Source organism: Cololabis saira, chromosome 12 (assembly GCF_033807715.1).
Source record: "Cololabis saira isolate AMF1-May2022 chromosome 12, fColSai1.1, whole genome shotgun sequence".
NCBI lineage: Eukaryota > Metazoa > Chordata > Actinopteri > Beloniformes > Belonidae > Cololabis > Cololabis saira.
This window is the reverse complement of record NC_084598.1, coordinates 23,296,014-23,308,735: the sequence shown is the minus strand read 5'-3', so window position 1 is coordinate 23,308,735 and position 12,722 is coordinate 23,296,014. Positions and strand designations below refer to the sequence as shown.

The 12,722-nt window shown below is 41.2% G+C and overlaps 2 protein-coding genes across 2 annotated transcripts; both read left to right on the top strand.

Moving 5' to 3' along the window:
* The first annotated feature begins 11 nt into the window (after window positions 1-11).
* lrrc23 (leucine rich repeat containing 23) lies at window positions 12-3,568 on the top strand. Its single transcript, XM_061734850.1, has 8 exons — window positions 12-89; window positions 1,803-1,912; window positions 2,079-2,199; window positions 2,300-2,441; window positions 2,635-2,765; window positions 2,903-3,039; window positions 3,162-3,354; window positions 3,455-3,568. Exons 1-8 carry the CDS (start codon window positions 12-14, stop codon window positions 3,485-3,487), a joined length of 945 nt encoding a protein of 314 aa, XP_061590834.1. The 3' UTR covers window positions 3,488-3,568.
* A 1,401-nt stretch (window positions 3,569-4,969) lies between these two features.
* tktb (transketolase b) lies at window positions 4,970-11,804 on the top strand. Its single transcript, XM_061736041.1, has 14 exons — window positions 4,970-5,212; window positions 7,259-7,376; window positions 7,502-7,615; window positions 7,710-7,807; window positions 8,314-8,505; window positions 8,769-8,896; window positions 8,994-9,190; window positions 9,503-9,667; window positions 10,018-10,174; window positions 10,257-10,387; window positions 10,465-10,548; window positions 10,684-10,780; window positions 10,870-10,989; window positions 11,099-11,804. The coding sequence occupies exons 1-14, from the start codon at window positions 5,106-5,108 to the stop codon at window positions 11,269-11,271; spliced, it is 1,881 nt and encodes a 626-aa protein (XP_061592025.1). The 5' UTR covers window positions 4,970-5,105; the 3' UTR covers window positions 11,272-11,804.
* The last annotated feature ends 918 nt before the right edge of the window (window positions 11,805-12,722 follow it).

Below are 12,722 nucleotides of genomic sequence, written 5' to 3'. Positions count from 1 at the left end.
CTTAGATCAGAATGTCCGACACGGATGAAGATGCAATCTCCTCGGATTGGGGTGCAGAGGAAGAAACGCCTCTACAAGAAGACGATAAGGTACTAAGCATATGAAAAGAAATGACAGGGCCTCGCAGTTTACCAAATTAACTGTGTTTTAAGCGTAAAACCGCTCAAAGTATCGACCTGACCATTAAAATTGAGACATATCGAGGATGCATACATAATTTTCGTAAAATCTTGACTTTTTTTTAATTCTGTCGTTTGTTGGGTTGGGAGAGAGATGCTGCAGAACAACCAGTAACACACACAAGTACAATTATGAATACGGCTGAATGTGTATCTTGTTCAGGATCGTACACAGTGCTATTCATTGGTTCCTAGTTCACTTCTGTGTGTGTTAAAGAAAAGTAATGCCCTTTTAAACCACCAAATAGAAAGTAGCTTTATAGCATTCACAAATGTTAATCAAACAGTATTTTCCCCGTCTGAGTTAAATTCCATTCGTTTCAACTAGATTTTACTAATTGGTCAATATGAGGTTGCATAAGGTTAAAGCTCTGGACAAAAATAATCTCCTGGGTTGACTAGTCTATAGGCAAGTTTACTTGTATAGCACAATTCAACACAAGGTATGGTAATACAAGTGCTTTACATCAAACCGCGGTTGAATTGGTTTGATATTGGATATTATGAATTCAACACCCATAGAACTTGTGATACATACCACTGATTTTGGTCAAACCACTTGTGATGTGTTCATGGTCATCTAGACTATATATCACAAAACTGTAATTATTTAAAAAATCATATATATGGGCATATTTATGGGCTGATTTAAAAATCATATTTATGGGCTGATTTAATGAAAACAATCGGTGTTATGTATCAAGTTTTATGGGTGTTGAATTCATTAAACCTCATTAAATCAGCCCATATTTTATAATAATTACTCTCTTGTGATATATAGATGACCATGAACACATCACAAGTGGTTTGACCAAAATCAGTGGTATGTATCACAAGTTTTATGGGTGTTGAATTCATAATATCCAATATCAAACCAATTCAACCGCGGTTTACATCAACATTAAAAACGGCAAGACACAATTAAACAGTAAATAACAAATAAAATGATAAAAAGCACAAGCTGTTAAAAGTAAGGGTAGTAGAGTACAGCAGGTAAGTATTTAATTTAAAAGTACACTTCAGTAAACAGTAATGTTTTTAGGCCTGATTTAAAGGATCTACAGTTGTAGCAGACCTCAGGTCTACAGGAAGTTTGTTCCACCGGTGAGGAGCAGAATAACTGAACGCTGCCTCACCTTGCTTGGTTCTGGTTCTTGGGACACACAACAAACCAGATCCAGATGAACCTCAGGGATCTGGGAACTTCATAGGAACTAACAGATCAACCATGTATTTGGGTCCAAGACCATTCAGTGCTTTGTAGACCAGCAGTAAGATTTTAAACTCTATCCTTTGACCCACTGGAGGCCAGTGTAGTGATTTCATGACCGGTGTAATGTGGTCCAGTTTCCTGGTGTTTGTAAGGACTCTGACGACAGCGTTCTGGATCAGCTGCAGCTGCCGGATTGCTGAAGATGTCCCTGACTGAAGACCAGCTATGGTGATGGTTGTTGTCCAGTTGTCCATTATGTTTAGCAATTTATGCATCTTTTTGTTTCTGTCTTGCATTATAAGCTCCAGGGGGTTCAGAACAGTCCCAGCACAGATCCAGTCTCCTTCAAGAGTTTTTCTTGTTAATCCTAGACAGCTGTAATTAATGTAGATATAATCTGCACTCCACAGATTCAACTTTACCCTTTGACTAAAGAAACCATAAGTGAGGGCCTTTCATTACTGAACCGTGTAGGAAATGGACTAGGACACGCTTTTGTCAAACTGGACCTTAAAGAAAAGTAAGGAACAAATAATGCATTCAAAGCAAGACTGATATCCTTTTCTTAATGATTCAAATACCAAATGTTCTATTTTCATTGAACCTTTAGTTTTGGATTTTCAGATTATATTTTCAACCCAGTTTTCACCTTGTCATTTTCTCTATGTCACCCCTTTGCTCTTCAGAAGCCTGAATGACATAGCTGCAATCAGCAGTTATATCCACATACGTTTTCTGGACTTATCCAAGAATCACCTCACAGATCTCGCTCCTCTGGCATCTCTGAGTCATTTGCTTTGGCTGAAGGCAAGAGAGTTGTTTCTTTTTTTTTTTTAGGGAAAAGGACATCTGTATTGTTGTTATGGCAATAATTTGGTCTTAAATCTGAAATGCATCTCTTTTGCAGGTTGACAATAATGCTGTGGCCTGCTTCAAAGGCCAGCCGTTTGGTGAGCTGACCTACTTGCAGTGGCTGAGTCTGGCGAAGAACAAGCTAGTGGACATAGATGGTCTGGTCTGTCCTGCCCTACAGAGTCTCAATCTAACAGGTTTCTTATTTGATTTGAAATCCAGATGAGTGGTGCTAATGCTTTATATTAATCTAATTCATCTGATAGGAGTAGAATTTATCATTTAACATCATTTTGTTTTCGATTTCAGAAAGTCTTGAATCAAACACCTGCGGCTATGTGTATGTGATTTTTAAGATGTTCATGTGACATTTTGAAATCCCTCTTGCAGGTAATGGTATTCGGCAAATGAATGGTTTTCAGACTGGCTGTTTTGCAAATCTAGTAACTCTAGAGCTGAGAGGAAACCTCTTGGAAACCACTGCTGGCATTAACCTTCCAACACTGCAACGGTTATACCTGGTAATAAAAGTACTCTAGCTTTGTTGAAAACATTTACATAACGGTACTTTATGATGTCCATCTGATACTTTAGCCTTTACATCAACATAGTAACCCAAAGTAAAGGCTGCTTGTGACTATTTTTGTTCTGTCTCGAGGCCCAAAATGTGATCGATCGTCTTGAGGGTTTGGAGAAGTTAGAGTGCCTTACCATCCTTCATCTTCGAGACAATAAGCTTGAAACTTTTGATGGTCTCAGCCCTAGCATGAAGTGTCTTCAGTACCTCAATGTCAGGTATATGTGTATTGCAATAAGAGGGATCAAAGTATAACAGAGGCTCCAAATGAATACCAACCTCAAAATCTATTTTGATCTGTTTTTATTGATTTTTTTCTCTCTCTATCGCTCTCCTTTAGAGGCAATGCCATTACAAATGAGGAAGTCCTGCAAAGCCTTGGTCATGTCTCAAAATCCTTGCGTACTTTGGTTCTTTCAAATAACCCAATGGAGCGAACATTGGATTATCGACCATATGTACTACTACTTTTACCACAGCTGGAGAGGATTGACAAAGACTTAGTCTCCATGGAGGATAGGACTGAAGCCTGGGTAAGCAGGGTATTTTCAAAAGAAAAAAACAAATCTTATTTTTCATTGTAGCCTGTTTAAACTAATAATTACTATTTCAAGAACATATGTGTCATTTCAGGAACTTGCCGATGAGGAAATACCTGAACCATAAGATTTCAAAAGATTTCCAGAACAGGGAAGTGCTAACTTCTTTGAAGAAGTTGCCTTTCGAGTAAAAGTGGGTGACTGTGATTGAATATCTGATTAATAAGAATTGTATATCTTGCACAGTTTATCATCCATAATTTTACTGAAATAAAGTCTTTAAAAAGTGATTATTTCTGTTGAGTGCATTAAAATGGTCAGATGCAGGATATCAGGTGCAGTAATGTAAAAGTGCCAGTGGCTTGGAATTGAAAAAGGGATTGCTGTAGGAATCTTGTATTGTTGTAATTTTTTCCCTGAGTAAGAATGAGAGAGCAAAATCTACCACCACTTCCTTGTTGGCAACCAATCAGCTGTGTGCTTAAAGAGGCAGTTACATTTGTGGAAAAGCCAGTTTAAACCCAGACGTATGCATGAGATGTCTAATATATTTTTTGTGCTTAGCAGTCAGATATGAGGTTGTCAGTGGTATTTTCCATATTGTACCATCATATCTTAAAAAGTATACACCCGGAAATGACCTCCCCCTTAATCAGTAATGATTGCACACATGGCTGTTGGTATCATGGGGGTACTTTTGTCTTTTTACAGCAAAATTGATAAGTGACAGATCTGTATTTGGGGGCAGGCTGGCAGAAATCTGCGAAAGCCAGCTCTCCTGCCCGACTTGTCCGGTGTTCTGCCAATCCTTGCTCCCTGCCGAGAAATGCTACTTTGTGGTTCTGCGCATGCGCAAAGTGGATTTTCAAAGTTTGACTGATTGATTGAATTGATTGAATAATTTATTAGGAGAATTGCATAGGATCAGGTACAGTTTCATGACAGTACAGATTCGCTGATACAAAGTCAACTAAAAGGTATTATTCCAAGAAAGCATTACACTTGTTTACATTGGAGACCTTTTTTAAACTCAACATTGAATGACATACAGGTAAGAAGCAGTACTTTGTAGGGAAGATTGTAAAAAAAGAAAAGGGGGGAATTAACTGTTATTTTGCCCCGAGAGAGACTAAAAAGGTGATGAGACAAATAGAATAAGCTAGGTAGTGGCATGTCCATCGTTTCTTGCACGATGTAAAATTGATAATATGGGATGTTGAGTTGAGTTGATTTGATCCTTCAAAATACACTACTCATGACATGAATTGCATTACACTTTGTGAACATTATACGATAAAGAGGAAAAAAAAACAATTAGACTATATCGCTTTATTTGATATTCATTCAGCCATTCGCCTTTATTTAACCAGACAGGTCATTAAGAACATTCTTATTTACAATGACGGCCTGGCAAGCGACAAGGACCACTGGGGGGAAAGGAAGTGGGCTAGGGAGTAAAACACAGTAAAATTGTAGCTGTACAAAGGTAGAAAACCATTAGGGAGCATGTTTTGTCAAAGCAGCAGAAGTTGTCAGAACACGCCTCTCTTCCTATAGCCTGATTGTGTGGGAGTGGCTGCAGGGACGCACATAAACCTCCCCGGCTCCGCTGCAGCTCCTCCTCCGTCGTAGTTTCACAGCGACAGCTTTGAACCTCGGACACCAGACAGCACCAGACAGGGCAAACGAGCTTCATTAACCCCTCTCCGAGCAAACGCCACTCGAAAGTAATCCTCCCAGAAACCATGGCTGGCTACCACAAACCCGACGAGAAGACCCTGCAGGGACTCAAAGACATCTCCAACAAGCTGCGGATCCTCTCCATCAAGGCGACAAACGCCTCCAACTCCGGGTGAGTTCCCCCGACTTGCTTTAACTCACAATGTTTGCAGATTATTACTCGAAGAGGATGTATGGTTTGCAGCAGCTCGCCCGGGACTCGTGGCCTGGTTACACGTGCTGCAGATTAAGCCTGATTTATGCTTCTGCGTTAATCGACGCAGATTCTACGCCGTGGGGTCTGCGTCGTTTTAACGCAGAACCATAAAGCATCCTTAATTTAATAGTTTGACGTTCACGTTCTACCTCTGAATTTACGCAGCCGTGACGACGTGCATCTCAAAAGTGAGTCTCTGGCGTGTATTTTAGACTTAATGCGTTCATCTCACTGCATCGTGAAGTGACTTATGCTGCGTTCCATTTACCTCAGAACTCGGAACTGGGAATGACGTCACAGCCGAGTTATCAGCGTTCCAGTTACAAAGTAGGAAAACAAGTTTGTAGTTCGCATATACCACATGAAAAATGTAAATTACACTATAGCAGCATATATATGCCGAACAATACTTGTATACGACTGATTTAGTGTGACCAAAACTAGAATAAAGTGCTACGAATTTTTACAGAGCTCCTTCTACTGTTTACAACCGGGGCAGCCATCTTGGAATGTGAACTCGGGGGTGGTGAAGACTCTCCCACTTTCCCAGTGGGAAATCCCACTTCGAGGGGCGTTCCAGTTGAAAATTCCGACTGGGAAATCCCCACTTCCGAGGACAAATGGAACGCGGCATTAAATCTTAAAATGCTGCTTTGCTCAAAGTAGTTCCGCGATCAAAGGGTCATGCGACAAGATGTCTCGTGTGCAGCAGCTTCGTGATTAGTCGTCGCCTATAAATATCGGTTTGACTATCTGCACACCATCGTGTCACGCGTGACATGTTAAACTGCCAGCGGGAGACTCTCAGCAGAGCTGCTGCCTAATATTTATATAATCATGCCGCCTGTACATTTCTTTCTGATCATGAATTTAGTCCCGTACGTTCACGCAAGTGCAAGCGCGAATGTTTGAAAGTGGTGCATCTTTATCAGTTATTCCGGCCGCCCTTTGATCTCTCAGTCACGCATTGGTTTCGTGCCTATTGGCAAAGTTCCAGACTGCAGTGTCAGTGCATTGATTCCTGTGTTTTTAACATTTATTTACATCAGTTGCACCTTTTTTCATTGATCTTCTGGAGTAGTTTTCCACGTCAGTAAAAGTTAGTGTAGTTGCATTTAGCATTGCTTCCTCAAAAAGTCACCGTTTGGTTTATGTCTAGGAAGGTTATGAGAAACCTGTTTTGGTCACTTCCTCATGTCATCTTTGAAGGAAGTGAAGGGAATGCCGGTCATAACGTCTGCATCATGAATTCTATACAAATGGCTTGTCTTATCAGCACAAAGGATGCTTTAGTTTTGACACTAGGAGCATTGTTCCTCATACTTTCACATGCAGGAGGTTATGCTTGAGCATCTGACCCCCCCTTTTTTTTTCTTTTAGTTTTACTCTGTTGCATTTACCTTGCTTTATTTTTCAGCAGGTTATTTCTCCACCGAAGAAGTGGTAAAGATTTTTTTTTTTTTAATTAATTAATTTTAACAGTGACCTTTTGTGTATATTTTGTGCAGTAACTGTACATATTCACCGCATGTTAAAATGGTCCCAGCTTTAACCATAGAGGGAAACTGAAATCAGTTGGGCAATAGAGGATTTCTAAGAGTGTGTGTACAAGATTCCAGCTACTGTGCAGCAACTAACAGTTTCATAAGTGTGTGGGTTTTGTCTCAAATATCTTAGTGTGGTAACTTCAAAATGTTAATCTTAATGACCAAACCTAATGATATTTCTAATGCCCCACCCAATAAAAGTTTTGAGCATCTTGGTTGTAATAAAATATTGTTGGATGACACTTTATTTGCACAGGATTTTTTTTTCTTTTTTCCAAACTAAACTGAGTGAATAGTAAATGGATGGTTGTTCTGACTGCAACATGCCTGTTTTTTTGCATGTTGCTTGTGCTTTTTAACTAATGCACCTGTATTTTGGTGCCGACTGTCTCTAATGGACTGTTCCTGTTTCCAGCCATCCCACGTCATGTTGCAGTGCAGCAGATCTTATGTCTGTGCTCTTCTTCCACACCATGCGTTATAAGGCAGATGACCCTCGTAATCAGTGCAATGACCGCTTTGTTCTGTCAAAGGTTGGTGCTGTTGTATTTTCTCTCTTTTACCTTATTTTTATTAGGAAAGAAGTGTTGCACTTGGACAGTACGTCTGACAAATTATGTATGTAAAATAAAATACTCTTGTGGAACCTAATCATCAGGGTCATGCAGCACCAATCCTGTATGCTGCCTGGGTGGAGGCGGGTTATGTCAAGGAGTCTGAGCTGCTAAATCTCCGTAAGTTTGACTGTGAGCTGGAGGGGCACCCCACACCGGTAAGTCAGCACCCACCGCCATCCCCGCAATTTAAAATGTAATACGTTTTTAATTGTGGTTTTGTTTTGTGTTCCTCCATCCTGTTAAACCCAGAAACTGGCGTTTGTGGATGTCGCTACCGGATCTCTTGGACAGGGTCTTGGGGCTGCATGTGGGATGGCCTACACTGGCAAATACTTTGACAAATCAAGGTAAGTACATATCTAAAATGAGGGCAAAACTCAGAGGCTTCTGCGACTGTAATCAATGCTCTTAAAATGTATTAAATAAGTCTTTACATATTTTTCAGACTTGGTCTGAAATTGTTCCAGTTTTTGTAAGTCTTAAAATGACATATTAGAAGTTTGCATGATTATGCCAACTAGACAGTTTTTCTGTAAAGTTGCTTTGGAAGAGTGTAGCTCAAGGTAATGTCTTGAGTGCTTCCTGATGTCCAATGATCTGTTAAAGGTGAGTTGTTGGAGTGCTGCTGTAGAATACAACTATACGTTGTAAACCCTAGTTGAGTCAACCATTGAAGAATTCGGACTGTCTAAAAGAACCACTAAAGATGATGAAAAGTGTAATACTCTTAACCAAAGGCCAGTGGCTCATTCTGAAGATATCTCATCAAATGTTAGTTTGTTCTTCCATTTTCTGTATTCTTTGTAATAAACGCAGTGTGGATGTTCCTTGTTTGTCCTCTCTAACCCTGCAGCTACCGTGTTTATTGCATGCTTGGTGATGGGGAATGTGCGGAGGGGTCGGTGTGGGAGGCCATGGCTTTTGCTTCCCACTACCATCTGGACAACCTGGTGGCGATCCTGGATGTCAATCGACTTGGTCAGAGTGAGCCAACACCCCTGCAGCACGACATGGACACTTACAGCAAGCGCTGTGAAGCCTTCGGGTCAGTAATGGGGATGTCCCACACTCTCACCCTCCAATAATATTTGTACATGAGGCTCATCTGTTGCTGAACTGTTTAAGTGCTTTTCCACATGCTCAGAGCCTCCTGAGTTCACTTTATTTTTGTTTTTTTTTTGTCTCTTCCTCTCATGTTAATACATTTAACATGTTCACTTGTGTGGTTTTTTTTTTTTCAATTTATTTTCAAATATTATAAATGTTAGTATGAAAATGGTGACATGCTCTGTACTCCCTGTCTCCCAGGTGGAACACCTATGTTGTAGATGGTCATGATGTTGAGGAGCTGTGCAAAGCCTTTTGGAAAGCTCAGCAGGTCAAGGGCAAACCCACCTGTATTGTCGCCAAGACGTACAAGGGGAAAGGGATCAAAAGTATGCACTTGCCAATCTTTTATTTTTAAACACTCACTTCTGAAACTGCTGGTCTCTTAAAACTGACCCATGAGGCTTGTTCACCCTCTGGCTGCAGATGTTGAAGATCAGGATAACTGGCATGGAAAGCCCATGCCCAAAGACAGGCATGTTGAAATCCTGAATGACCTGCAGTCTCAGATCCAGGTCCCCAACAAGACTCTCCGTCCTCAGCCGCCCAATGACGACACAAAACCAGCTGACCTCAAGCCCCTTACCTATCCTTCACCCCCATCTTACAAGAAGGGAGACAAGGTACACAAACCTTATTCTCGTGGTCAAACATGCTACCCATTATTTATTTATTTTTTCCCCTTCAAAAAATGGGTGCAAAGTAAAATGAAACCACTTTGCATTCAATACTTCCAGCAACTGAGGTCTGTTTCAGTTGAGTTCAGGGGTTGTTTGCGTCAGGTTAATCAGTTGTCAAAATTATTTGACCCTTGAGAAATATTGATTTGTATTGATTACATTTGTCTTACTTGCTTTTGTTCTGTTGTCACACACAAAAAAGGGAGGGGGGGGTTGCTTAAAAAAAATTAACACATTTTTCTGTTTTTAAACTAGATGTCAACAAGGAAAGCATATGGCGTGGCTCTGGCCAGACTGGGTCAGGCCAACCAGAGAGTGGTGGCTCTTGACGGAGACACAAAAAACTCTACCTTCTCAGATCTCTTCAGGAAGGTCTGCCCAGAACGCTTCATCGAGTGCTTCATTGCTGAGCAGAATATGGTAAACATTTTTTTTTTTTTTTTTTTTTTTTTTTTTTTTTTTTTTTTTAAATCTCACCCACACTTTATCTTGTATTTTTAAGATGAACTAGGAACAGTTGAAGGTAGTCAACAAATTGAAGTTTACCAAACCTCAACGTGGTTATAAAAGACTGGCCCATCTTTCATAACCACATTGAGCCAAACCTGGTCCACTCTTGACGACCACATTCTTCTCAAACTCCTGATCTGTTACTGTTCACTCTTGCGCTTGATGATGTCTCTGCCTGTCTGTTGTGGCCACTTTGGTGACCTTTTCGTTTAATCCCATTAGTTGTCATTGTTTCCCAACTCTGATCTTATTAATTGCAGGTAAGCGTGGCTATCGGCTGTGCTACTCGTGACCGCACCGTTGCATTTGCCAGCACCTTCGCTGCATTCTTCTCTAGAGCCTATGATCAGATCCGTATGGGAGCCATCTCCCAGACCAACGTCAACCTGGTGGGTTCCCACTGCGGCGTCTCCATTGGTAAGATGAAGTACCACTCATCCATTTTAAAGGTCTGAACTGATGGCCGTGCACATCATTGACTAGTCATTTCTGCTTTCAGGTGAGGATGGTCCATCACAAATGGCCCTTGAAGACTTGGCCATGTTCCGTGCCGTACCGACATGTACGGTGTTCTATCCTAGTGATGCGACGTCAACAGAGGGGGCTGTCGAGCTAGCAGCGAACACAAAGGTTGGACTCTGACCTTCTGGTTGAGTAACTGTCATCGCTGCACTACATGTAGTAATGCGCCACTCTTCTCTTTTCAGGGAATCTGTTTCATCCGCACCAGTAGACCAGACACTGCTGTAATTTACTCTCCAGATGAGAAGTTTGAAGTGGGTGTAGCCAAGGTAACGGATATTGATTTGCGCTGTTTTGAACAAACTACATCTTAAAACATGGCAGGACTAAATATAAGACCACCCTTCCCTTTTTTTTTAATAAAAAAAAATACAAATTAAACATTTAAATCGTTTTTTCTGCAGGTCGTGCGCCAGTCTGACAATGATACAGTGACTGTAATTGGAGCTGGTGTGACCCTGCACGAGGCCCTGGCTGCTGCTGATATCCTTGAAAAGGAAGGTAAACATACACTGCCCTCTGGTGGACACTCCCGTGTTAGTGCGAGCATATGTTTGTGTAAATGTACCTGACGGGCTGTCTCTCATTAGGAACAAGGATCCGTGTGATTGACCCCTTCACTATCAAGCCCTTGGATGCAGCCACTATTCTGTCCAGTGCACGAGCCACTAGGGGACAGATCATCACAGTGGAGGATCACTACAAAGAGGGTGGGTGCCTTTTTTTTTGGTAATTTTTCTTTCCAAGATGTTGACAAAGAGTTGTCCACATCAGGGCACTGCTGTTTATGCATCTCTGACAGTCACTTTGTCTCTCCAGGTGGTCTTGGTGAAGCAGTGCTCTCTGCTGTGGGAGGCGAGCCTGGGATTGTCGTGACCCGGCTGGCAGTGACGAGTGTTCCCCGCAGTGGAAAGCCCCAGGAGCTCCTTGATTTCTACGGCATCAGTGCTAAGCACATTGCCAAAGCAGTCATCCAGACCACTGCTAACTAAAGTGTTAGTTAGATCTAGACGCTTCCATCCCAAGCCCCATGCATTTACCTGCTGACCTCTCTACTGCCATCTTGTGGCTGTGAATCTTCAGTGTCTACTAACTTTGTACTGCTGTCATTAGGGAGACGAGTGCAGCGAGTGTGGTAATATTTACCTTCTCCTTCCTTTTAGATCCCCCTCTAGGTTCCACTCTTATTTGACTCTTCAGTTTCGAGTATTGCTTGAAGGACGGACTAAATCTTCCTTGAACAGTGTACACATTAGACGGTTATCTTTGCAGTAAACCGTCAGACCGTGACTGACATTCCTACCATCATTCCTCTTACAAGTAACTCCTTTTCTTTACGAGTACATCTTTTTTCCAAGCACTGTTACCGTTTGTTGGACTAGATCGTGTTTAAGCTGTTTTAGGTTCTTTAACCTCAGTTATGAAGTTTGACCATTCCTCTGCAGGGGTATCAGTGTTGCTGCCATTTAAGGTCACCAGTATCACCCTGTTGCTGTGATGTGCTGAAATAAAAAGCTCACAACCACTGCCTGTTTGTCACTTATTAAAACTGAGGTAACTGGGTGTCCTATTAACACTACTTTTTGATTTTTAGAAATGAACACCAAATGGTTCCGCTCATTTGTGGTAATTGTCAAATACTAGGCTCGGACATGAAGACGGTTATAGCAAACATGCCCTACCTTGAAAAGATACTGTTACAGGGTGCCCTGCTGCATGAGCCCTGGGAAATTTCCAAACATTAATTTGAAGTAAGACTTGATAAAGTAGAATGAGTTAAGATTTTAAATGATCCAAGGTTGACTAATGCTTTCATAGCGTGACTTGGGTAAAACATAGGAAACTGTTTCCCAATCTTGGCTTCTGACATTGCTCTGCATGTTTCAGACATTTCTCACACCAACAAAATGTTTCCTTGGGAAAGTAAAATTGGGGAGTTTTGGTACTTTTTTTTAGCAATTTTAGCCTTTTATAGGGCGAGTAACCATATACAGGGCTTTCACGTGACGTCACCAAACGCGAGTCGCCATTACGGAGATATACCCCCCACCCCCCCAGACCAAAACAAAGCCAGAGCGTATGAGAGACTGCACATTTCTGCTCCTTCATAAACCGTAATCACAATCCGCGTGGAAAATGGTCAATTATTGCCGTGTGTACGGTTGTACAAATCGGTCTGACCGAGAAAAACACCTGGAGTTTTACAGACTTCCAAAAGTTATCACAAATCAGGGAGATACTTGCCGAAACTTATCAGAAGAAAGGAGACGTCTGTGGCTTGCTGCACTGAAACAGAACTTCACGGGCAAGAATCTTGACAACATTCGTGTTTGTTCTTCACATTTATTGTCAGGTAAGTGAAAAATAAATAATAATATAATAATCTACTGTATATTTAGCGTTATTGCTCGCCATGATTTATTCATTTCATAGCCTTACAACA

What these genes read in the sequence shown, in the direction of transcription:
- tktb (XM_061736041.1), top strand. Translation starts at nt 5,106, where the DNA reads ATGGCTGGCTACCACAAACCCGACGAGAAGACCCTGCAGGGACTCAAA. An exon ending in ACAAACGCCTCCAACTCCGG is followed by an intron (nt 5,213 to 7,258) that starts GTGAGTTCCCCC and finishes TCCTGTTTCCAG; the next exon opens with CCATCCCACGTCATGTTGCA. An exon ending in AGCTAGCAGCGAACACAAAG is followed by an intron (nt 10,388 to 10,464) that starts GTTGGACTCTGA and finishes TTCTCTTTTCAG; the next exon opens with GGAATCTGTTTCATCCGCAC.
- lrrc23 (XM_061734850.1), top strand. Translation starts at nt 12, where the DNA reads ATGTCCGACACGGATGAAGATGCAATCTCCTCGGATTGGGGTGCAGAG. An exon ending in AAACTGGACCTTAAAGAAAA is followed by an intron (nt 1,913 to 2,078) that starts GTAAGGAACAAA and finishes TTTGCTCTTCAG; the next exon opens with AAGCCTGAATGACATAGCTG. An exon ending in AGGATAGGACTGAAGCCTGG is followed by an intron (nt 3,355 to 3,454) that starts GTAAGCAGGGTA and finishes GTGTCATTTCAG; the next exon opens with GAACTTGCCGATGAGGAAAT.